The sequence below is a fragment of the Nansenia antarctica genome (assembly GCF_963989245.1).
Source record: "Nansenia antarctica genome assembly, chromosome: 1".
NCBI lineage: Eukaryota > Metazoa > Chordata > Actinopteri > Argentiniformes > Microstomatidae > Nansenia > Nansenia antarctica.
This window is the reverse complement of record NC_137674.1, coordinates 21,048,577-21,073,528: the sequence shown is the minus strand read 5'-3', so window position 1 is coordinate 21,073,528 and position 24,952 is coordinate 21,048,577. Positions and strand designations below refer to the sequence as shown.

General features: G+C 45.2%; 2 protein-coding genes across 3 annotated transcripts in view; one reads left to right on the top strand and one right to left on the bottom strand.

Moving 5' to 3' along the window:
* Positions 1 to 17,263, top strand: part of ide (insulin-degrading enzyme) — a 56,220-nt gene extending 38,957 nt beyond the window's left edge. For both annotated transcript variants that reach the window (XM_080534250.1, XM_080534249.1), the window contains exons 16-25: positions 73 to 183; positions 4,290 to 4,410; positions 5,876 to 5,967; positions 7,550 to 7,661; positions 9,565 to 9,732; positions 10,432 to 10,704; positions 13,156 to 13,217; positions 14,363 to 14,435; positions 14,548 to 14,615; positions 14,791 to 17,263. In XM_080534250.1, coding sequence (XP_080390376.1) covers positions 73 to 183; positions 4,290 to 4,410; positions 5,876 to 5,967; positions 7,550 to 7,661; positions 9,565 to 9,732; positions 10,432 to 10,704; positions 13,156 to 13,217; positions 14,363 to 14,435; positions 14,548 to 14,615; positions 14,791 to 14,886 — 1,176 coding nt within the window. In that variant the 3' untranslated portion in view covers positions 14,887 to 17,263. The remainder of the gene's footprint in view (positions 1 to 72; positions 184 to 4,289; positions 4,411 to 5,875; positions 5,968 to 7,549; positions 7,662 to 9,564; positions 9,733 to 10,431; positions 10,705 to 13,155; positions 13,218 to 14,362; positions 14,436 to 14,547; positions 14,616 to 14,790) is intronic.
* A 1,694-nt stretch (positions 17,264 to 18,957) lies between these two features.
* Positions 18,958 to 24,952, bottom strand: part of marchf5 (membrane-associated ring finger (C3HC4) 5) — a 57,564-nt gene continuing 51,569 nt past the window's right edge. Inside the window, exon 6 of the mRNA XM_080535103.1 lies at positions 18,958 to 19,961. Within this exon, the coding sequence (XP_080391229.1) occupies positions 19,845 to 19,961 (117 nt within the window). The 3' untranslated portion in view covers positions 18,958 to 19,844. The remainder of the gene's footprint in view (positions 19,962 to 24,952) is intronic.

The window sequence follows — 24,952 nt, the reverse complement described above, 5'->3', positions numbered from 1 at the left end:
ATATTGTTCCACTCATTCCATCCCTCTCTCTCTCTCTCTCTCTCTCTCCCCTCCTCCCTCTATCTTCCACAGCTCTCAGTGAAAGGCTATAACGACAAGCAGAACATCCTGCTCAAGAAGATAGTGGAGAAGATGGCCACGTTTGAGATCGACGAGAGGCGCTTTGACATCATTAAGGAAGCGGTAAGAAAAAGCCCCGATCCCCCGTGTCTGTGGTTTCATCTGGCTCTGATGTCATCACCAGACTGAGATGTAATCCTTTCATTGTCCGTTGTTATTGATGCCTTAAACCTGGTACACACATAGAGATAATCTGGCCTGGTACACACACAGAGATAATCTGGCCTGGTACACACAGAGATAATCTGGCCTGGTACACACAGAGATAATCTGGCCTGGTACACACATAGAGATAATCTGGCCTGGTACACACATAGAGATAATCTGGCCTGGTACACACGTAAAGATAATCTGGCCTGGTACACACGTAAAGATAATCTGGCCTGGTACACACATAGAGATAATATGGCCTGGTACACACATATAGATAATCTGGCCTGGTACACACATAGAGATAATCTGGCCTGTTACACACATTAAGATAATCTGGCCTGGTACACACATAAAGATAATCTGGCTGGTTTTGGCCCGATTTCCCTCCTCCCGACCAAGGACAGCAAACGCCCGATTATGGGATGGCTCTAAAGATTATCCTACAAGATTATCCTGTGGTGTGAGGTGTGTTAAGAGTCCATTTCTCCCGACAATCTGCTCGGAAAATGGTCGGGGCCAACGATCGTAAATATTAAACGTTCAATATTTACGATCAAAAATCCTGTTGTGTGTTGGGCAGAATTGACAACTCCAGACTGCGTGGATTGTGACGTGGTGGAATGTAGCCAATCATGAAGCTCGCGTCTTTTTTCGTTCTTCAGCACTTTATTTGCCCTGTCGCTGCCTTGTACAGGTCAGTCAGGGTACTACGTTAGATCACGTTTGATCACACGAGATTTGGGGGACGAGACTCTAGACTGTCGTAGGACAGATCTTTATGTATGGGGTGTGCTGTATTGGGAATATCGGAGCACACACACAACACACAATACGATCAAAACTGTTCATGCCATAGATTTCTTATCTTCATGTGTGGGGTCTGTCTCAGATAAAAAAAATCTGTTAAGATTTGGAAAATCTTTGTGTACCAGGCTTTAGGAACTATGAAGGATGAACAAACTTGTAGAATCTCCTATAGGCAGTTTGGACTGTGACTATATCCACCACGGTCCTGTGTATATACTGACCCCAGGTTATATGTAGGTGTATATACTGACCCCAGGTTATATGTAGGTGTATATACTGACCCCAGGTTATATGTAGGTGTGTATATACTGACCCCAGGTTATACAGTATATCTCAAAAGTGAGTACACCCTTTAGATTTTTGCACATATTCTGTCATATCCTTTCAGGGGATAACACTATCTTAATGAAACTTTGATATAACTTAAAGTAGTCAGTGTGCTGCTTGAATAACAGTATAGATGTATTGTCCATTGAAAATTACTCAGTACACAGCTGTTAATGTCTAAACAGCTGGCAACAAAAGTGAGTACACCCCATAGTGAACATGTCTAAATTGTGCCCAAAGTGTCAATATTTTGTGTGACCACCATTGTTATCTAGCACTGCTTTAACCCTCCTGGGCATGGAATTCACCAGAGCTGCACAGGTTGCTTCTGGAATCTTCTTCCACTCCTCCATGACGACATCACGGAGCCCACGGATGTTGGACACCTTGCACTCCTCCACCTTCCTCTTGAGGATGCCCCACATGTGCTCAATTGGGTTTAGGTCTGGAGACATACTTGGCCAGTCCATCACCTTAACCTTCAGCTTCTTCAGCAAGGCCGTTGTCATCTTGGAGGTGTGTTTAGGGTCATTATCATGTTGGAAAACTGCCCTACGGCCCAGTTTCCGAAGAGAGGGGATCATGCTCTGCTGCAGGATGTCACAGTATATATTGGAATTCATGTGTCCCTCAATGAAATGCAGCTCCCCAGTGCCGGCAGCACTCATGCAGCCCCAGACCATGATGCTGCCACCACCATGCTTGACTGTAGGCAAAACACATTTGTCTTGGTACTCCTCACCAGGGTGCCGCCACACACGCCGGACACCATCTGACCCAAACAGGTTTATTTTGGTCTCATCAGACCACAGGACATGGTTCCAGTAACTTATGTTCTTGGATTCATTGTCTTCAGCAAACTGTTTGCGGGCTTTCTTATGCATCGGTTTCAGAAGAGGCTTCTGTCTGGGGCGACGGCCATACAAACCGATTTGATGCAGTGTGCGGCGTATGGTCTGGGCACTGACCGGCTGACATCCCACTTCTGCAACCTCTGCAGCAATGCTGGAAGCACTCGCACGTCTATTTTTGGAAACCAACCTCTGGATATGACGCTGAGCACGTGGACCAGGGTTTCCGTTAGAAAAAATTGGCGCCGGTCAACGTGTCCGGGAAGATTTCAATTTACCGGACAAACGTGAGATATTCCGGTCATCATATTAAAATATAATATAGCTGTTTGTCGCGGTGATTACTGTTGTGTAGCCTATATATGCCATTTAATGTCTATTTCTCATCCGATACGATTAGATGCGAGCTATATAATAAATATAATAATATAGGTTTTCATGATTCGCATGCGCGCTATGCCATATGTCCAGCGCTGAACGCGCGCCACACTGGGAACTGAACAGACTGCATCGATCAATGAACGGACTCCACATTATGTTAACTGAAGTCTGTTAAATTGTTTGGGATTAATGTGAGTTTTCTATTTTCTCTTTCCAGTTTTACCCTTTTTTATCAATAAAACAACGTCATTTCTATAACCAGGTCTCGCTGGTTGGGAAGGCATTTAGTTTAGCTGCCTGTCAAATCATACTTAATCGGACTCGGGAGTATGACAATGAGGAGAACATAACTGTTTATTGAGAAACAATTGATAGGCAGGCTGGGATACGTATATAAAGAAATACCACAATGTCTAGATTTATAACATTTTATTGAAAAGTGCAACATTCTCATATTCGTTGCTCCTCTCGTGAATCCGTTATTCCTCCCCGATTTTTTGCACGGTGAGCAGAACATTTTTCCTTCCCCATCTAAACGCTAGGCAGGCTATTACCGCTGTTTCGCGGAGTCATCATCATGCCGGCGTCAAATCATATAATAATAAAAGAAATATATAGCCTGTAGTATATTGCTATGTTTAGCATAGATCTGGGATTGATTGCTATTGCCTCCTTAGCATTACATCTTGACAATGTTATCATCGATCGACTAGTGTGGTCTAGTTGTCGTTGGGATGCTGAATAAAGACGCTCGTTGAACGTTGCTCCAGAGACCAGAGTATTATTAATATAAAGTGTATCTTGTAAGTTAGAGAACAACAAGACACAACATAGCCTATATATTCGTCTTTTTTAATATAGAAGGAATCAGAATGTGACAATTAAACTTTAGCGAATTGTATTCAAAATGTTTTCACCGGACATTATGACCGAAGAGGTTTAAATATGTCGGACTTCAACATATTTTACCGGACAAAGACGGTAATTACCGGTTAACGGAAACCCTGACGTGGACTCAACTTCTTTGGTTGACCCTGGCGAGGCCTGTTCCGAGTGGAACGTGTCCTGGAAAACCGCTGTATGATCTTAGCCACTGTGCTGCAACTCATTTTCAGGGTGTTGGCAATCTTCTTATAGCCAAGGCCATCTTTGTGAAGCGCAATAATCCTTTTTTTCAGCCGCTCAGAGAGTTCCTTGCCATGAGGTGCCATGTTGTCCAGCATTCAGAGAGAATTGTGCCCAAAACACCAAATTTAACAGCCCTGCTTATCATTTACACCTGAATCCTTGTAACACGAACGAGTCACATGACACCAGGGCGGGAAAACAACATCATTGGGCACAATTAGGACATGTTCACTATGGGGTGTACTCACTTTTGTTGCCAGCTGTTTAAACATTAACAGCTGTGTACTGAGTCATTTTCAAAGGACAATAAATCTATACTGTTATTCAAGCAGCACACTGAGTACTTTATGTTATATCAAAGTTTCAGTAGGATAATGTTATCCCCTGAAAGGATATAACAGAATATTTGCAAAAAATCTAAAGGGTGTACTCACTTTTGAGATATACTGTATGTAGGTGTATATACTGACCCCAGGTTATATGTAGGTGTATATACTGACCCCAGGTCTGTGTCTCCTCCAGTATATGAGGTCCCTGAACAACTTCCGGGCGGAGCAGCCCCACCAGCACGCCATGTACTACCTGCGCCTGATGATGACTGAGGTGGCCTGGACCAAAGACGAGCTGAAGGAAGCCCTGGACGGTGAGGACCTCCTCTCCTCCGCTCACACACACTCCTCCCCCCCCCCCCCCCTTTTTTACATTAACATATTTGCCATTCAGCAGTGTCCTTATTCCAAAGCGATTTACAATCGCTACATTTGACGAAACAAGTGAATCATCAATCCACCAGTCGTAGCAGGAAGAGTGATCTAGCTCAGGCCCAGGGGCCACTGACAGTCGTTGTGATAGAAGGAAACGTTTTTGTTTTGTTTTTGTTTTTGACACTGGAGAGACAGGACAATGGGGGCAGTAGAAGTCTTAGGAGGCGTATAGTATAGGGGAAAAGCAGGAGACAGAGTGCTGGGGGGTAGTAGATGTCTCAGGAGGAGCAGTTAAGGTGTAGCCTGAAGAGATGGAGGTCTTCAGTCTCCGACGGAAGAGGGGGAGTGACTCTGCAGTTCTGACCGCCGTGGGAAGCTCATTCCACCAGCGGGGAGCCAGGGCTCTCTATGCACTGATGCCTCAGCGGAGTAGCAGAAGATGTTGTGGTACAGGCTGTTCTCTGTGCTACAGGCTGTTCTCTGTGCTACAGGCTGTTCTCTGTGCTACAGGCTGTTCTCTGTGCTACAGGCTGTTCTCTGTGCTACAGGCTGTTCTCTGTGGTACAGGCTGTCCTCTGTGGTACAGCATATTCATCTTTAGTTCAATAATAACAATGCCTTGACACAATGTCCTCTTTGTGTGAACGAAAGCTCAGTTAATCAAACCGGCGATGACTCGGTCAAATCAACCCTCCTCCTCCTCCCCCACTCATCCACCTCTCTCCCCTCCTCCTCCTCCTCTCTCCTCCTCCTCCCCCTCCAGCCACTCATCCTAATCTCCTCTCCTCCTCCTCCACTCATCCACCTCTCCCCTCCTCCTCCTCCTCCACTCATCCACCTCCTCCTCCTCCACCTCCTCCTCATCCACCTCTCCCCTCTTCCTCCACTCATCCACCTCTCTCCTCCTCCTCCTCCTCCTCTCTCCTCCTCCTCCTCCACTCATCCACATCTCTCCCCTCCTCCTCCTCCAGCCACTCATCCACCTCTCCCCTCCTCCTCCTCTCTCCTCCTCCTCCTCCTCCAGCCACTCATCCACCTCTCTCCTCCTCCTCTCTCCTCCTCCTCCTCCTCCTCCACTCATCCACCTCTCCCCTCCTCTCTCCTCCTCCTCCTCCTCCAGCCACTCATCCACCTCTCTCATCCACCTCTCTCCTCCTCCTCCTCCTCCAGCCACTCATCCACCTCTCCCCTCCTCCACTCTTGGAATCGGGGTCGGATGCTTTTTGAATTCAGATCAGTCAGTGTCTCATCAGTGGGTGTGGCCGTGTCTGTGGTGTCAGTGACAGGAGCACCATGGTGATGGCCCCTCCCACCCTGATGACTGACGCCTTGGACTCTTTCCTCCCACGACCAGGCAGAGAAGGGCTCGGTGATTGATTGCTCCTGTCTGTATCTGTTTTCCAGACGTCACTCTCGCCCGCCTCAAGGCCTTCATCCCTCAGCTGTTGTCACGGTTACACATCGAAACCCTTCTCCATGGCAACGTCACCAAGCAGGTTTGTTTGATAATGAACAGATGTGCCATTTTGCATTTGAATGTTGTATGTGGCTGGTTCAAGACTAACAGACAGAGAGCTTTAGGACATCAGGCTATCCTAACATGTTTGTTTAAGTGCTACTGCAGTTTCCCCATAATGACACACACCCTCACCCACACACACCCTCACCCACACACACCCTCACCCACACACACCCTCACCCACACACACCCTCACCCACACAGACACACTTACCCACACAGACACACTTACCCTCACCCACACACACCCTCACCCACACAGACACACTTACCCTCACCCACACAGACCCTCACCCACACAGACACACAGACCCTCACCCACACAGACACACTTACCCTCACCCACACAGACACACTTACCCTCACCCACACAGACCCTCACCCACACAGACACACACACCCTCACCCACACACACCCTCACCCACACACACCCTCACCCACACACACCCTCACCCACACACACCCTCACCCACACACACCCTCACCCACACAGACACACTTACCCACACAGACACACTTACCCTCACCCACACACACCCTCACCCACACAGACACACTTACCCTCACCCACAGACACACTTACCCTCACCCACACAGACCCTCACCCACACAGACACACAGACCCTCACCCACACAGACACACTTACCCTCACCCACACAGACACACAGACCCTCACCCACACAGACACACTTACCCTCACCCACACAGACACACTTACCCTCACCCACACAGACCCTCACCCACACAGACACACAGACCCTCACCCACACAGACACACAGACCCTCACCCACACAGACACACAGACCCTCACCCACACAGACACACAGACCCTCACCCACACAGACACACAGACCCTCACCCACACAGACACACAGACCCTCACCCACACAGACACACAGACCCTCACCCACACAGACACACTTACCCTCACCCACACAGACACACTTACCCTCACCCACACAGACACACAGACCCTCACCCACACAGACACACTTAGCTCAGACCAAAGCCCATCTATGTAAGATGACTGTCCTCTCTGTCCTCTCCCTGGTTCTTGGTGATGGTCTGATTCTAGAGTCTAGAGTCGAGTCTAGAGAAGAGTCGAGTCTAGAGAAGAGGGAATTTGATTCACCAGGCAGGGGACGAAACACTGGTCCTCTTCATCTCCATAGCAACCCACTATGTAGTATAGAATTACAGGCCTCTGTTTCAATTCAATCAATTCCAAATGTTCACACGGTGTAAAAGAAGGAAATTTTCTGAAGACACAAATGTTCTCAAGTCAGAGCTCTCTCTCCCTCTCTCTCTCTTTCCCTCCCTCCCTTCCTCTCCCTCCCTTCCTCTCTCTGTCTCCCTCCCTCTCTCCCTCTCTCTCTCCCTCCCTCCCTCCCTTCCTCTCTCTGTCTCCCTCCCTCTCTTCCTCCCTCTCTCTCTTTCCCTCCCTCTCTCCCTCCCTCCCTCCCTTCCTCTCTCTCCCTCCCTCCCTTCCTCTCTCTGTCCCTCTCTCTCTCTCCCTCCCTCCCTCTCTTCCTCCCTCCCTCCCTCGTTCTCTCCAGTCTGCTTTAAGTATGGTGCAGATGGTGGAGGACACCCTCATCCAGCATGCTCACACCAAGCCCCTCCTCCCCAGCCAGCTGATTCGCTACAGGGAGGTGCAGGTCCCAGACGGTAGGTCAAGATGCCCTCTATCACTTCCTCCTCCTCCGTCAACCCCCCCCCGTTCACACACCTGTCACCCCGTCCCCATGGCAACCCTGCTGAAGGGGGAGGGGGGGGGGCAGAGAGGGAGGAGAACCTGAGACCCACTGGCCATGGCCCTCATTTGGATTTCTCACTCCCAGCAGAACTCACTCATTCACTCATTCACTCACTCACTCACTCACTCACTCACTCACTCACCCACTCACTCACTCACTCACTCACTCACTCTCACACAGGCTCTATTCTAACTCACTCACTCACAGAGAGAGTTGAAAGTCTGCTCCATCATTTCTGGACTCAAACCATCCTAAGTGGATATCTTAAGTGAGCCACTCAGCACAATGTGGGACGTTGACTTAAGCTGCTTCAGTCTGGAGAGCTTCTCCTCTGCCCTGTCTGAACTAAACTGCTGCATAGTAAACATAGTAACTCCATATCAACTGTTAAGGAGTCATTGTTTATTCCTGAATGTGTGTAACCCTTATCTATGCTGACACTTGTATCCAAATGAACTCCAGTTCAGATCTAGGATTCGCAGAGGAAAAACTCGGCAAACCACTTGGCAACCGACATCGCGGGTCTTTGGTTTGACCCGTCGGTTGCCAAGTGGTCGAGTTTTTCCTGTGCGACTTTTTAAAACTGACCCGTCGTGTGGCGTTGCGAATCCTAGATCTGAACTGGGCTTTAGTGAGTGAATATTTTAGTGAGTGAATACTTCAGTGCGTGAATACTTCACTGAGTGAATACTTCAGTGAGTGAACACTTCACTGAGTGAATACCGTATTTTCCGGACTATAAGTCGCTCCAGTATAAGTCGCATCAGTCAAAAAATGCGTCATGAAGAGGAGAAAAACTAAATCCAAGACCAAGAACTGACATTTAATCTGGAAAGGCAAGTTATTCAACTACACAATAGCACACAGAACAACAGGCTGAATAGGTGTCCGGTATGTTAACGTAACACAACAGTTATTCAGCTACACCAGGGGTCGGCAACCCAAAATGTTGAAAGAGCCATATTGGACCAAAAAAACAAATCTGTCTGGAGCCGTAAAAAATTAAAAGCCATATATAAGCCTTATAATGAAGGCAACACATGCTGTAAGTGTCTATATTACCTAAAGGGGGTCTGGGGGTTCTCCCCCCCAAAACATTTTTTACAGAGTAGATGCAATTTCGTGTATTCTGGTGCCTTTTAAACAGGTGGGTTGATACTTTTATCTGGCTATACTAGCATGAGAAAAAATATGGATAATTTTGTAATTTCATCCGTAGTAAGTGAGCAAACCAAGAGATCGTCAGCCCAAAAATAGACAAATCTACTCTACAGACTGTAGACTACAATACCAAATGAAAACTAGCCTCCCTCGTCCTCTTTTCAGTATTTTAAGTTAAACTTAACCCTCTCAGCTGGCGCCCAAATATCATACCTTCTTTAGAAGTTCATAATTTGGAAACAGTTTGAGCTAAAGACAAGCAGTTTTTTCCATTTAAAGGTAGGCAAATGGCGCTCACCGGGAAGCTCCCGTTCATCAATGTGCGTCGCCGATGTCCGTATATCAATCTAGCCACAAAGTTGTAGACAATGTGGATAGTTTCCTGCTTTGACTGCCGCAGTACTTTGTCAATCCCTGTAGGATAGGTCTACTCTCGAAAAAAACATCACATCCAGTCTCATGTTGGGTCCAGTCAAAATGTATAATACTAGTCATGTGCCAACAATAGTAAATGTCAGGCCCATGTTGATTACATTGGCTACTGAATACCTCTGCCAATATTGAGGTGTGGGAGCGGTGAGTGTGTGTGTGTTGAAGCCCCTCTCTGTCCCTGGCAGAGTGTGTGTGTTGAAGCCCCTCTCTGTCCCTGGCAGGGGGCTGGTACGTGTACCAGCAGAGGAATGAGGTGCACAACAACTGCGGCATCGAGATCTACTACCAGACGGACATGCAGACCACGCACGACAACATGCTGCTGGAGCTCTTCTGTCAGATCATCTCCGAGCCCTGCTTCAACACCCTGCGCACCAAGGAGCAGCTGGGTAAGTCACCATAGTATCCACACGGAGGTATGCCAGTGAAACACACACACACGTTCCGGAAGTTTCTGGAACCATAAGTTTGGGCCGTAGCGATGTTAGCCAATCCCTTGCATGAGAAGCTGTCATAGTCAATTTGATTTAAACACCAAAGCACCAAACTACACCGGTTTAGGGCGCCCTGGACGCGGACTTTAAAACAGAGAGGAAACATGATGGAATATGGAAACACAGACGGGTAAGGACAACAGAATAAACATGGAGGACGTCTAACATTCATAACCACACACATTGTAAAGATTCATACTATATATAACACATCAGAACATCTCAGTAGCCTAGTTCACTCAGTAGTGAGTGTTAAGCAGAGTCTTGAAAGTCTCTAGATCGGGGCGGTCTTGATGTTCAGTGGGAGGTCGTTCCACTGCAAAGGCCCCGAGATCTCCCCTTGTTACCAGCTTTGATCAGGGGACCATCAAGAGTCTCTTTTCGTCGGATCTGAGGGATCTTGCGCTGGAGGCATAGTCCAAGAGTTGTGTGATGTAGCGCAGGGCGAGGCCGTTTAGGGCTTTAAAAACCAACATGAGGGTTTTAAACTTCACTCTGAACCTGACAGGGAGCCAGCGTAGAGATGCCAGGACCGGGAGAGATGGTCTCGCATTATTGTCAAACGCTCCCTCTCTCCTCGTCCTCTCTTCCCAGGGTACATCGTGTTCAGCGGGCCGCGGCGCGCCAACGGGGTCCAGGGCCTGCGCTTCATCATCCAGTCAGAGAAGGCTCCCCACTACCTGGAGAGCCGGGTGGAGGCCTTCCTGGTCACCATGGAGAAGTCTGTGGAGGAGATGACGGACGAGGCCTTCCAGAAGCACATCCAGGCCCTGGCCATCCGACGCCTGGACAAGCCCAAGAAGCTGGCGGCAGAGTGCGCCAAGTACTGGGGCGAGATCATCTCCCAGCAGTACAACTTTGACAGAGGTGAGGCCTCCGTCTCCACACAGGGGCTCAGTCCCCACACAGGGCCTCAGTCCCACACAGGGCCTCCGTCTCCACACAGGGGCTCAGTCCCACCTCCGTCTCCACACAGGGGCTCAGGCCCACCCAAAGCTCAGAGGTGAGGCCTCCGTCTCCACACAGGGGCTCAGTCCCACTGAACAGAGGTGAGGCCTCCGTCTCCACACAGGGGCTCAGTCCTCCGTCTCCACACAGGGGCTCCGTCTCCACACAGGGGCTCAGTCTCCACACAGGGCCTCCGTCTCCACACAGGGGCTCAGTGCCACAGAGGTGAGGCCTCCGTCTGCACACAGGGGCTCCGTCTCCACACAGGGGCTCCGTCTCCACACAGGGGCTCCGTCTCCACACAGGGGCTCCGTCTCCACACAGGGGCTCCGTCCCACCGGAAGCTCAGAGGTGAGGCCTCCGTCTCCACACAGGGGCTCAGTCCCACCGGAAGCTCAGAGGTGAGGCCTCCGTCTCCACACAGGGGCTCAGTCCCACCGGAAGCTCAGAGGTGAGGCCTCCGTCTCCACACAGGGGCTCAGTCCCACCGGAAGCTCAGAGGTGAGGCCTCCGTCTCCACACAGGGGCTCAGTCCCACCGGAAGCTCAGAGGTGAGGCCTCCGTCTCCACACAGGGGCTCAGTCCCACCGGAAGCTCAGAGGTGAGGCCTCCGTCTCCACACAGGGGCTCAGTCCCACCGAAAGCTTCGGGGAGAGTTTAGAGTTGCCTAGATGATGATAATGATAATAATAATAATTAGGGATGTCCCGATCCGATATTGATATCAGATATCTGTGCGATATTGGTCCTGAATGCTGGATCGCAGATCGCACAGGAAAAAGAATAGGCACCTGCTCTCCCGATCTGGCGTGTCACTCATGTGATGACAACAGTAGTAGTCAGTGGTCACATGCATGAGAGTTGGCTAGTAGCTACCGTATTTTCCGGAGTATAAGTCGCATCAGTCAAAAAACGCAACATTAAGAGGAAAAACCATATATAAGTCTGGACTATAAGTCGCATTTATTTAGAAATATATTTCACAAAATCCAAGTACAAGAACAGACATGTAATCTGGAAAGGCAAGTTTATTCAACTACACAATAGGACACAGAACAACAGGCTGAATAGAAGTCAGGCATGTTATTCAGCAACACAATAGCATAAAGAACATACCTGGGAGGCTGAATAGGCTAAATGAACATAACAAGCCAGCGAGTCCAACAAGCAAGTTACCAGTAAGCAAGTTCACCAAGCTACCGTTTGCTTAGCTTCAACAAGCTAATGTTTTAGATAACTTCTTCAGGGGAAATAGGAGCAGCATATAGTTGTCACAAGCCCAGAGCGCCCTCTGTCGGCTGTAGACGGTAATGTTTACTCCTTGGTTCATGTCAGTCAGTATGAAATTATATATATATATATATTGACATATAAGTCGCACCTGACTATAAGTCGCAGGACCAGCCAAACTATGAAAAAAAGCGCGACTTATAGTCCGGAAAATACGGTACCTGTGTGTATTGTGTAATGAGTCTGACAATGTCATGATGCCAGATGGTGAAATCATAAACCATTTGCTTAAGTAATTTTTCGGTTGTTTACGGCTTTCAAATGAATGAATGAATGAATGAATGAATGAATGAATGAATGAATGAATGAATGAATGAATGGTCTTTATTGTCATTGCTACAGTACAGGTACCAAACAACAACATTTAGGAGGGGTGGCTCCCCTCGTGTTAGGAAAGAAAAAAAAACACTTTTTAAAAAAAAAATCACGAGAAGGGAAGGAGCTGGTTTACATAAATAAAGGCTATGTACACTATCCACTGTACTATACTGTACAGATAGACGACTAGGGTTGTCATATTGCACAATAGTGTTATTGCACATTTATTTAAAGTGTCGCAGTTTGCAGGCTTGAAATGTACATATTTGTGCCTCAGCACTACACCTGATTTTTTCAGTCCAGCAGCTGCCAATATCCGTCCAGACTGTCCAGGGCCCAGAACCTAGGTCTTTGCTGTGTTCAGGGCCTGGACGGCCCTGTGGTAGAAGCTGTTCTTCAGTCTGTTTGTCCTTGCGGCCAAGGTCCTGAACCGCCTTTTCGAGGGCAGCCGGGTAAAGTGTTCGTACCCAGGGTGGGTTGGGTCCCTGGAGATCTTGGAGGCCTTCCTGAGACAGCGTGTGTTGTACAGCTCTTCCAATATTCCATATTCGGTATAACAGCCTCCCTCTGTGTGATATTCGGTATAACAGCCTCCCTCTGTGTGATATTCGGTATAACAGCCTCCCTCTGTGTGATATCCAGTATAACAGCCTCCCTCTGTGTGATATCCAGTATAACAGCCTCCCTCCCCTGTTGCTTCATCGTCACACATCTGGGGAAAACCCAAAGTGAGTGAGTGCTCCTGTGTGTCTTGTGTTCCAGATAACATCGAGGTGGCCTATCTGAAGACGTTGACTAAAGACAACGTTATCCAGTTCTACAAGGTGAGTAGGAGGCTACGGCTAAGCAGGTCTACTTCCTGACTTGTTTCCCAGTGGTGGAGACGGGGCGGAAGTGTTTTAGCTCAAGGTCTCGTTCCCCACTCCAACCCTGAGACGTCTCTGTTAGCGGCCCGGCCCGACGTCTCACTGCAGGGCTCGGACCCCAGTGCCGTGACCTCAATGCGATTGTGTGTGCACGTGCACGCGCACGTGGTGACTGTCTCCTTCTCCTCCCTGTGTTCCTCTTCTCCTCTGCACGTCCTGGTTCTATTCCGAGCTCTGAGGGCGACCCTGACACTGTGTCAACAACCGGAATTAGAGGTTGCACCAGCCAGGGTGTGTTTCAAGGGGAGAAGGAGAAGGATACAAAGATTTCAGACTATGTCTCCTTCAGCAGGACCATTCCATTGTATTAAGTTGCTCTTTTATTGTTTTCTTGAAAGTACATCTAGAATTAGTTTTACTAACATGCTTGGGTAAAGAGATCTATCCTGTAATGGCTCTGTAAATGACAGTAGATTTGAGTAGATGTGTCCTAGGTCTAGGTCGTAGTAGATGTGTCCTAGGTCTAAGTGGTAGTAGATGTGTCCTAGGTCTAGGTGGTAGTAGATGTGTCCTAGGTCTAGGTGGTAGTAGATGTGTCCTAGGTCTAGGTGGTAAGAGATTTGTCCTAGGTCTAGGTGGTAGTAGATGTGTCCTAGGTCTAGGTGGTAAGATAGATCCTGAAATGGCCTGTTTGGTCAGATAGTTATTTTCATTTCTGATATACACTATTTGGTCAGAAAAGTACTGTGGTTTCTTGTCATTTATGACATTCCTGAAGAAGATCAGAAGACTGGATTACATGGAAGTACATGTTGTTCTTGTACATGTACATGTTCCTACTCTCTGTCTTCTATGTAACACCTCTCTCTCTTTCTCTCTCTGTCTTCTATGTAACACCCCTCTCTCTCTCTGTCTTCTATGTAACACCTATCTCTCTCTCTCTCTCTCTCTCTCTGTCTGTCTTCTATGTAACATCTCTCTCTCTCTCTTTCTCTCTCTGTCTTCTATGTAACACCCCTCTCTCTCTCTGTCTTCTATGTAACACCCCTCTCTCTCTCTGTCTTCTATGTAACACCTATCTCTCTCTCTCTCTGTCTTTGTAGGACCTGCTGGCGGTGGACGCAGCCAAGAGGCACAAGGTGTCTGTGCACGTCCTGTCCAGGGAGATGGAGTCCTGTGAGTGACACACTTCATTAGGATGGGCTGGGGCGGTGGGATCAGAGGTTTGATCTGTTTTCATTGATGTCATGTGTCAGATAACGAGCTAGTGTGTCTCTGCTGTGTTCAGGCCCGGCCGTCGGGGAGTTCCCTTCACAGAACGACGTCAACCTGGCCCCCGCCCCGGCTCTGCCACAGGTAATGCGGGAAGCCTGAACACGAGTGGGGGCTGTGGACTGTAGAGCATTAGAGTGGGGGCTGTGGACTGTAGAGCGAGTCTTCAAAAAGAATTCCGAGGGTTTCTGAGTTTTCTGTTTTGGGGGTGTTAATGTCTAATATCCTGACCTGTCTCTCTCTGGTCTCTCCCTCCCAGCCTGTGATGGTACAGGACATGACAGAGTTCAAGAGGAGTCTACCGCTCTTCCCATTGGCTAAGCCTCACATCAACTTCATGGCTGCCAAACTGTGAGTGGCCCAGCCCCTGCCCTTGCGTTGGGGGGGGGGGGGGGGCTTGGGGACCCTGCTCGGTCCCTCCTGCCCGGTCCCCCCCCCCCCCCCCTCCACCCAGTCAACTGGAGTCAGGAACACACGCGTCTGACGAGGCCTGCATGTGTGTTTCTGTGTGTAATGTTTCTTTGGTAATGGCAGGCGGGCGCCACTAGAGGTGCTGGAAAACAGACATGATTCACAAATTTAGCAAAATGGTTCTCATCATCATAGCCCTGATAACAGTAGAGGTCACACACACAACTCACCACCAGTATTTTAGTCTCATGGAAAAAACCAATCCACATTCATGACCTTGTGTAGACTGTTGTAGAGGAGTAACACCTAACAGATTAATGAATAACCAGACCAGAGTCCTGTAGAACAGTACTGCAGTGGTTCAGGTATAGAACTGTTTTAATTCCATTTAGCCACAAGGATGCTGCTTGGGTGAGAATTGTTGGTTTATAATTTGCAGCTGAGGTGTAGGTAGTAGCTCTGCGAAGGGAAATATTTCATGCTGGACAGACAGACATTTGACATTTCTTTCTTGTTCTCATTGATGCACGGCGACCTCCATGAATTTGTGTTTAAATATGCCTGCATCTCGAAAAAATATCAGCCTTATGAAATATTCCTGTTTTAGTAATACTTGTACAAATTAAGAAATCTTTTTTTCTGATTTATTTAAACTAGTAAAATGTGTGAGGATGTTTGAGGAGCCTTTTTAAAACTGCTAAACTGCTGGAGGATCATGTTCACTTCCCTTCTCCTTTTTAGTTTGTCTACCGGATTGTATTATCCAAGCATCATCTCAGGGTACCTCAAAGTCTTTTGCTTCTTATTTGAGATTAAAGAAAAAAATAAACTATTTTAAATGTTATGTCATTCATGTTAATAATTTGTCGAGTCATAAATTAGCGATTTGGATCTCTATTGCGTTGATATTCTAGTCGTGTTCATTTCTCTATTCTGACCTGGATGAAGTGTTCCACTAGCGAGTTTGCACACTGAGCCCCCCCGCCCCCCCCCCATCTTTCTCCATATGAGATCTAGCTTGTGCCTTCAAAGGGGGTTGGTGATTGGTCAGTGGCAGTAAAGATGGTCTCTAGAGCGACAGCACTCTGGACCTGCAGGACACAGACATGCTGGAGTCAGACATGTTGAGACGACTGACCTTCTGTCTCTGTGGGTCAGACGTGGACCAGTACTGCTGCTCAGAGACGGAGCCGGGGGGTTAGGTCAGCATGGTTGTTCTCAGAACAGCCGTTGTCCTTGTGTTGTTCAGGGGTGGGTTAGAGAGAAGCTGGTGTCTGGGTGTGGTGGTCAGTCCTGTGTTGGATTTGCACTTCTTACTAAGCAATAAACTCCAGAGTGGAGCCTGAGCCCAGCGTAGTTTCAGCCCAGCGTAGTTTCAGCCCAGCGTAGTTTCAGCCCAGTGTAGTTTCAGCCCAGCGCTCTGAGGACCTTGCTGACCTCCACCTGAACACGGGGAGACGGCAGCTCTCTGAGGAGACGATGCTGGATCCTTCTGTTGGTGCCATGTCAACGCTATGGTCTGATCTCTCAGGTGTTCACAAACCTTGCCAAGTCAAACTACCACTGGCTCCAACAACTCTGATAACCCCAACCCTATATCAGCTTTGTGTGATTTTCACCATACGTTCTCAGGCCTACATCCATGAACTGTTATGCTGCATTTCCTTCAAAAGGGAAATTTAAAGATCTATTCATTCTGATAACGATGCAACTTTTGAAGTCACTCTGGTTGAAATTCATCAGATAAAAACAGGACTGAGCATAATCTGTCATTGTTAAAAGCAGTACTTAAAGCTTCTTAATTGTTTTCAAGCATTTTACTATGTTTAAATTCTCTAGTTTGTCACTACCTACTGTAGTAGTGGTGGAGTACAGGGACGTGTTCAGACTTGACATTGGATCGAGCAATATTTCTGCGTTTCGTACAAACTGAACAGTCTCACACAGCCTAAATCACTGTTCCTTTGGTAGGAATAAATGCTCTCTGTCAACCAGTAGTCGTCAGTCATTGCTTGCAAATGTTAGGTATTTTTTTTTGGGGGGGGGGTGGGGTAAGAGTTCACTTTCCATGACAAGTTTTCAGTATAGATTCAAGCATGACATATCAGAATTGGGGGAGGGAATTGCTAGTTTTTATAGGGAGGAGAAATAGTTGTGATCTAACAAATCATGAGAAACTCTTCAACAGTCAGGAGCTTCAGAGACTTGACCAGATGTTTGGGATGGATTGCGTTGCTGAATATGTTCAGAAGTGCTGAAGTGTGGAGTTATTATTTTTCTTTCCTCCTGTGAGTGTATTATTAATAAATGACTGTATGGCACTATCATTGTCTGTTGTCATTCAAAACACATAGAAACAAGTTTGTACTGAACAGCCGAAGTGGCACCATTGTACATATTCCAAATGGCCGTATAACACTTATAACACACTGTATAAAGTTATAACACTGTATAAAGTTGTGTTGAAGGTGAGCTTTTTCAAAGGCATTACAACCTCATGAATGTTTCTAGGCTGAATTGCATCAGTTCAACTTTGAAATTCGACAACCTTAGACTGAATTGGCAGAACACAACACATGTAAGGTTTGAAAAAATACATTTATTCACATAATCGACCATGAAAGTATAAATTCAGAAGCAATGTCTATACAACACATTTATACAACTTTTTCACTTTTGGCATAATGGATTTCCTGTCCAGTAAATGTACTTGAAGCTGCGCTGACCACAACAGCAGACTATCAGGACATCTGTCTTCCAGGCACAGCTTAGAGAGATGTGCACATTACATATTCAACTGGTTGGTTTATGGCAAGTCATATACTGTGTTGGTTCTACCAAACATTTAAAATAAAGAATAGTTCATTGAATGATGTGACTGCTTCCAGTCTGTTAAAATACAAAGCAACATGAAACATCCAGGGTTTGAGTTACAAAACAACGTCGTTCTCACTGTTATTCAGTGGACAGCCTCACTGTGTTTCAATGCTGCATCATTCATCAGCGCCTTGCAGAAGTCTTCGCCCGCCTGCACAACTTTCACATGTTGTTGCGTCAGAGCCTGAAAAGAAAATCCATTAGGATTTCCCCCCTCACTAACCTATAGTACACAGCCTAGTGGACATGTTCAAAGTGAAAAAAATTATAATTATAATACTCTTTCAAGGTGAATATATATATATATATATATATATATATATATATATATATATATATATATATATATATATATATATATAATCCACCAATCTGCCCCATTGCTGACATTGTTGTTTTTATCTCATAACCAGGAAACTACTAAACATCTGAGAATGAATTCTTATTTGATTGATTTTATAAGAAAAAGGGTGAGCGGTGCCTTGTTAATCTAAATGAGTATTTAAATGAGATCAGACATTAAAACTAATGATTAGTATTTAAATGAGATCAGACATTAAAGCGATCCATCACTTCATGAGAATATGCAAAACAACATGAGAAACATGGCTACAAACAGAATCAACATGAAAAGTTCCAAGGCATATTATGTGTAAAAAAAACAACTATAAATACTCTCCAAGAATGTTTCATATGAACACACATCTCCTGTACTTAATGTTTCATATGAACACATCTCCTGTACTTAGTGTTTCATATGAACACACATTTCCTGTACTTAGTGTTTCATATGAACACACATCTCCTGTACTTAATGTTTCATATGAACACATCTCCTGTACTTAGTGTTTCATATGAACACACATCTCCTGGACTTTAAACAGCCAATCTGAGATTCAAACAACAAAGCCCAGCTGAGGGCCTGGAGGAATGGAACCACTCTGAACTGATTTATAAAATTCACAGGTGATGGATGGATCATCAATGAGTGTGAACCAGGTTTTGAAGCTATACAGAGTTTGTTTACCATTACATTGGTCAAATTCAAATTGTGTGAAACAAACTGGAGTACTGTAGTAAAAAAAAAAAAAAAAGATTTTCTTTTTTACCAATCCCAGATTGTCCCTTTAAAGAGAATATTATGCACTGGACTTAGACAACACACATGTGTAGTTAGAGTGTTTGTACTGGAGACTAACTCTAAAGTGTTATAAAGAGGAGGCTTATATAATCTAATATAATCACAGGTCAGGGGAGATCATTAACGTCTGGCAACATTGACAACAAGTCAGGAGAGCGTCAGGATGTCAGGATGTCAGAATGTCACATGACTATTTCCTTGCTTTGATCTGTGGTTGGTTTGGTTGCGATCTTACTTCCTCTAAAATGTAATAATCATCCTTTAGTGATAATAAAATATCTTTATTATTCATCTTTTAAAACTCATTCCATACAATAAAATAAAAAAAGTATATAATATGCCCCATTCCATTCAAACATCTCACATTGGCAAAGGGAATTTAAAAACTGCAAAAATCACCTTAAGAAAACAATTATTTATTATTATAAAACTGAAAGGGTTCTAATTCCCGTGCCCATATTTTTTTTCAAAAACATTGGTTATGTTTTAACAAAACAACTCTCCAAACCTCAGACTGCAACGCCGCCTGCAGTCACACAACACGTCACATTCCAGGAAGAGGACACGTCACATGTGCGTGAGCTGCTTGCGCGTGTGTGTGTGTCAGCGTATGAAAGTGTGCACACATTTCTTTGTTGTTTACGTGTCTGTCTTTCTCCTCCTTTCTCCTCCTTCAGACGCGTTAGAGAAGTTGTACATGACAGATCTTGGTAATGATAATCACAGCATGAATATCTGCAGCTTACGAGGCGACTCGGGGTAGGTGAGGCTGCTTGGGGACGTGAGAGGTAGGGGGCGCCACTGATCCCAGTCTGTTCCAGTGTTCCTGCTCAGAGTTCACTGTCACTATCCATCCCCCTGTCATGTGACTGCCAGGCCTCCCCTCACGCCTCTTCTTGCTCTGGGAAGTTGAGGATCTTGCGGTGGGCTTGTCTCATGTACTGCTGCTGTTTGAAGTACACCTTAAACATCCCCTTGATTGCAACAAATGCAATCCCACCCTGTCAACAAAACAAAAGGATTCATCATCAGACATTCATTCAAGATGTGTGAGTGACACAAGAGTAAACTGAGATACAATAGGAGTCCAACCGCTCTAGTTGCCATGGCAACTTCATGACTTTTAAAAGATTAGCTAGAAGAGTGCCCAAATTGGCTGAGTCATTTCTATTGGCTCGAACAGTTATCACCAGAACACGCCAGTAGGAGGAAGATGACAGCATTGTAGTCATTTAACCCCTATGAGACCCAGACCCACTCTCTCTGTATGTCTGGTGGTGGGGACAGACTCTCTCTGTATGTCTGGTGGTGGGGACAGACTCTCTCTGTATGTCTGCTGGTGGGGACTCTCACAGGGCCAGACATGTTGTCTCCCACAAATTGCATATGTTCCCGGCGTCTGTCTGGAAGGCTATTGTCTTCAAAGTCTTCTAGACGGATGGGGAGGGGCAGGAATTCTGCCTGTCGTTATTTGTCTTCTGAATCTGGTTGTGCCTTATCGTCAACACCCCCCCAACACAAGATTAGTCGCTAAGTTCTAGATCAGGGGCCTCATTTATAGAAAGTACTTAGATCAAAGATCTTTTTGATCTTACCCGTGTCGTATGTAGAAAACCACATCAACATAGTGATTTATACAATTTCAACGTGAGTCAATTTGACCGTGGAAACGATCGTAGCTCTACGTCGAGTGATTGACCTTGCGTACGCACATTACCTACTGGTTATGCGGAGTTATTACAGGCATGTGAGCCGCACTGCCTACTGTAATTCATGCAAGTGGCTCGTAATAAAATTAACGATGTTGTTATCAGCCGAGAAAATGAGTTTAATTCAAGATTTAAAAGGAACTGATGTTTATGATTGTATTTCAGTCTTCCTTTATATCCCTCCGGAGCTGTCTATCTCCCCTTCAACATGCCTAGTGCTTTCCACAACGGACCTTGCCCGGCCACGCGCTAAATTATACTGGATTTTCTCCGGTGTCTGGGAGTGAGTGATTGATTGATTGAAAACTTTATTAGAAGATTTGCAGAAGTAGGTACATGGAAGTACATATTACATACAAGGTCAACTAACAGGATAAAAACCCAAGAAAGCCACTGGCTTATTTCAATTGGGGTCCTTCATTCTCAATTCATCGTTACATGTAAGACAGACAAAACAAACTAGTACTATCTACAAGATAATACAGACAAATAACTATTACTATCTACAAGATAAAAATACATCCATCATGGGAAGAACAATACAACAAAACATAAGGTATGTACAGCGGGTAGGACAGGTGGGGACATACACCACAGGTGGGGGCGGGGGACAAAACACAAAGTATGTACAGTGGGTAGTTCGGGTCTTTTAATCTGATTTTTGATTTAGAGGGTCCAGTTACGGATTGCAGCCTCGGGAGTGAGCAGCCATATAAGAATAAGACCACCTGATAAGAATAAGACCATTATATTATTACAGTATAAGCAGCACTCGAGTTGAGGGGGGAAATAAAAAACTGTGAAACAGAGTTGAGGGGGGAAATAAAAACAGTAAAAATCGTCCCCCTTCTAAAACGGCCATCCCCCTCTTTCCATACTTTGTCATTTTATCAATGAACGTGGTATTACTGCTATTTCAAGGTGAGAGGGGGGCACACACACATGCAATGACATTTTTACCAAGTTACTGACACTGAAGTCACTGACGCTGAGGGGATGCTAAAATTGTCCTCATATGATAAAATCCACCACCTCCCCTGATTTTCTTTTACAACTTGTTTACTGAGTATAAGCATTTCCCTGTTTAGTTGTCATGATCAAACGTTACAAATGCAACTTGCAGAGAAGCCACCCTTCTCTGCCCTCTCCCGCTTCCAGACGAACGCCTACCCTATATTATTGCACTTGTCTTAATTCAGCCGCTATAATTGAGCCGCTATCACAGGGCGTTAATACAAACCTCATTCACCTGCGTTCATTTTACCTGCGTTGGTATTTATAGAAGGAAGCACGTACGCAACTTTAAACAAGCGCAGCCCGTTTTATAAATAATGCTTACGTCCGTTAAGAAAAATGTGCTTACGTGAAAGTCAAAGATGACGTTCAAGTACTTTTTTTATAAATGAGGCCCCAGGGGCGTCAAACTCAGTCTCATCCCGGGCCACATCATTATTATGGTTGTCCTCAAAGGGCCGGTTGTAACTGTAAGACTATATAAATGTACCCCTAAGAACTACAATGATGTTCCCTAAGTCTACTCCCTATTTGTTGTAAATTGTATCCCTTGAGATGTTCGTTTAAGTAGTCTGTGTCTGTTTGCTTTCTGTGTTCCTTGTCCTTGTCCTTGTCTTTATCTGTTCCTTTACCCGGGCTGCGCCCCGGGCCGATGTAAAAGTTGGATGGGGGGCGCATTATAAATAAAATTAACATTAACATTAACATTATCTACTCTATCATATTACATAATTGCCTCTGCATTCGATTATTATTGGTTTTAGTAATAATTAATAACTAGCTCTGAAAGCAGTAGTCTAGGAAAAATAATGGCAAGCAGACATTCAAGTGTACAACTATTGTACAATTTATTTAAAAAATGAGTTTGGTAACAAAAACACATGCTTGTGCATTAGGGCTGGGTATCGCCACTGATTTCCCAAAACGATTCGATTCCGATTCACCAGCTCAGTGAGCTCACGATTCGATTCGATTCACGATTCGATTCGATTCGATTCGATTCCGATTCGATCTAGTTAAAATATACCTTTTTTGCTTGAATATGAAAGAGATTCTCAGAATTAATGCTATAAATGGTTCAAGGAACCCTATAACATGTAGCATTGTTAAACATATCAATGAATTGACTCCAAAGCAGTTACATGAATGTACTTTTTATTTACATATGACTTTGCTTTTGTCCAGCTCATCTCTATCGTCACATTTTTAAAATCCAAAATGCACCCAGACATCTGACTTTAAGCCTGGTGGTGACTTGAGTGTCCCTGCCATCGCCATGTTTTTAGATTTTAGTGTTGAGACCTCACGTTGCATGAGATATGATCAATTCTTGTAGCACGAGATCTCGTTGCGGGTTGAAGTTGCAAGCAAAAAAAAAAAAAAAAAAAAAAATCGATCTCGGGATTTAGGAATCGATAATCGCTCATTTTAATGAAGATCGATTCTGAATCGGGAAATCGATTTTTTGAACCCAGCCCTATTGTGCATGGATATATATGCATGTACATAGACACAACTGTGGGCACACACACGCACATTTCTCAGTTTCTCTTATTATAACATAAATCCCATGAGTTGATGATATTAAGAAACCCTCATTATTACGAGTGATTATTACTCACCCATTAAAGATCAACATTTTCAAGTGAATAATAAAGTTATTTTTTTCTTTTTCTTTTTCACCATCACACAAATATTATCAAGCACTATTTAGTAACTTTGTTTAACCTTTTGGTCGCAGTTGAGAGGGGCAGAACTATGGTACAAATAACTGTTTGATCTAATATACAGACTGTGGCATATAAATAGTTTGTGTTCCAACAGCTGATCTGCTGAGATCCTGTGTGATAGATAACAGTCGTGTGGCATTTTACAAAAACAAATGGCTGCAGATAGACTTGCAGTGTGCATAAGTCCAACTAATGGCTTTGATTATAGTAAACATGTGCCTGCATGAACACACACACACAGAGTACATATACATAGATAGTAGTCCAGGAATGTCCACCAGAGCTGTTGCCGGTGAATTGAATGTTAATTTCTCTACCATAAGCCGTCTCCAATTCCAGAATCTTGTCATCCTTGGTGGATAATGCAATGGGGTAAGCTGTCAGGGGTGTGTGGCAGTTACTTTTGAGCATTTTCTCTTTCACCAGTCCAACCAAGCCAGTTCTCTCACCACACATTTCAGGTGTGCCATCGGTAAGCCCCACCAACTTTTCCCAGAGTAATTTCATTTCTTCACCGCATTGAAGATGACAGACATGTTCGCCTTCACGTCTCTTAAAGAAATGGCTAGCTGCACTGTGTCAGTAATATCAGGGCTTTCGTCAAAAGCTAATGAAAACGCCAGATAACTGTCTGCTTCTTCAGCCAGCTGTGTCGTCAGATTTCCTGCTACCTCCCTGACTGGGTCTGTGATAGTGTTTGTTGACAAGCTGACGTTGTTAAAAGTCTGTTTCTGGTCAGGGCACACCTGCTCACGTACCTTCAGCGCAACACTGCTTTAAAAATGCACCTTCTGAAAAACACTTTGATGATCGCGTGATTTCTTCAGCCACAATAAAGCTAGCTTTCACTGCTGCATCATTTGTTGCTGTACCTTTTGCAAACATATTCTGTTGAGAATGCAGGCTGCCTTTTAATTCTTGGACCTTTTCTTGTTTTGCTTCGTGGCTAAAGTTAGCATACTTGGTTCTGAGGGTCAGGTTTGTTATATAATTTCGTGGGAATTTTTTGGGGATTTGCTAATCTATACATTTTTTGAAAGGGCATTGTATGAGGAATCAGAAAATATGTTTCCATTTGCACAGATGTCTGAAAGGTGGCCATCTTGGCATTTACAAAATGGCCACCATAATACACACGTTTTGTAATATCTTGGCTTCTAAATAAGCTAGAACATTGATTTTAACTGCTAAACCTACATTTTCAGGGTCAAGGAATCCAATGGTTGTAGTTACAAAGCTGTTTTTTGTATTCTTTTTTTAAATTATTATTATTTTTTATTTAACCCTTATACTTTAAGCCTTATACTTTAAGAAATTGTAGTTTTTCTATTACTTCGTTATTCGTTACTTTGTTACTACGTGAGTCCCTGGCCGCTAAGACAAACAGACTGAAGAACTGCTTCTACCACAGGGCCGTCCAGGCCCTGAACACAGCAAAGACCTAAGTTCTGGGCCCTGGACAGTCTGGACGGATTGTATGGCAGCTGCTGGACTGAAAAAATCAGGTGTAGTGCTGAGGCACAAACATGTAAATTTCAA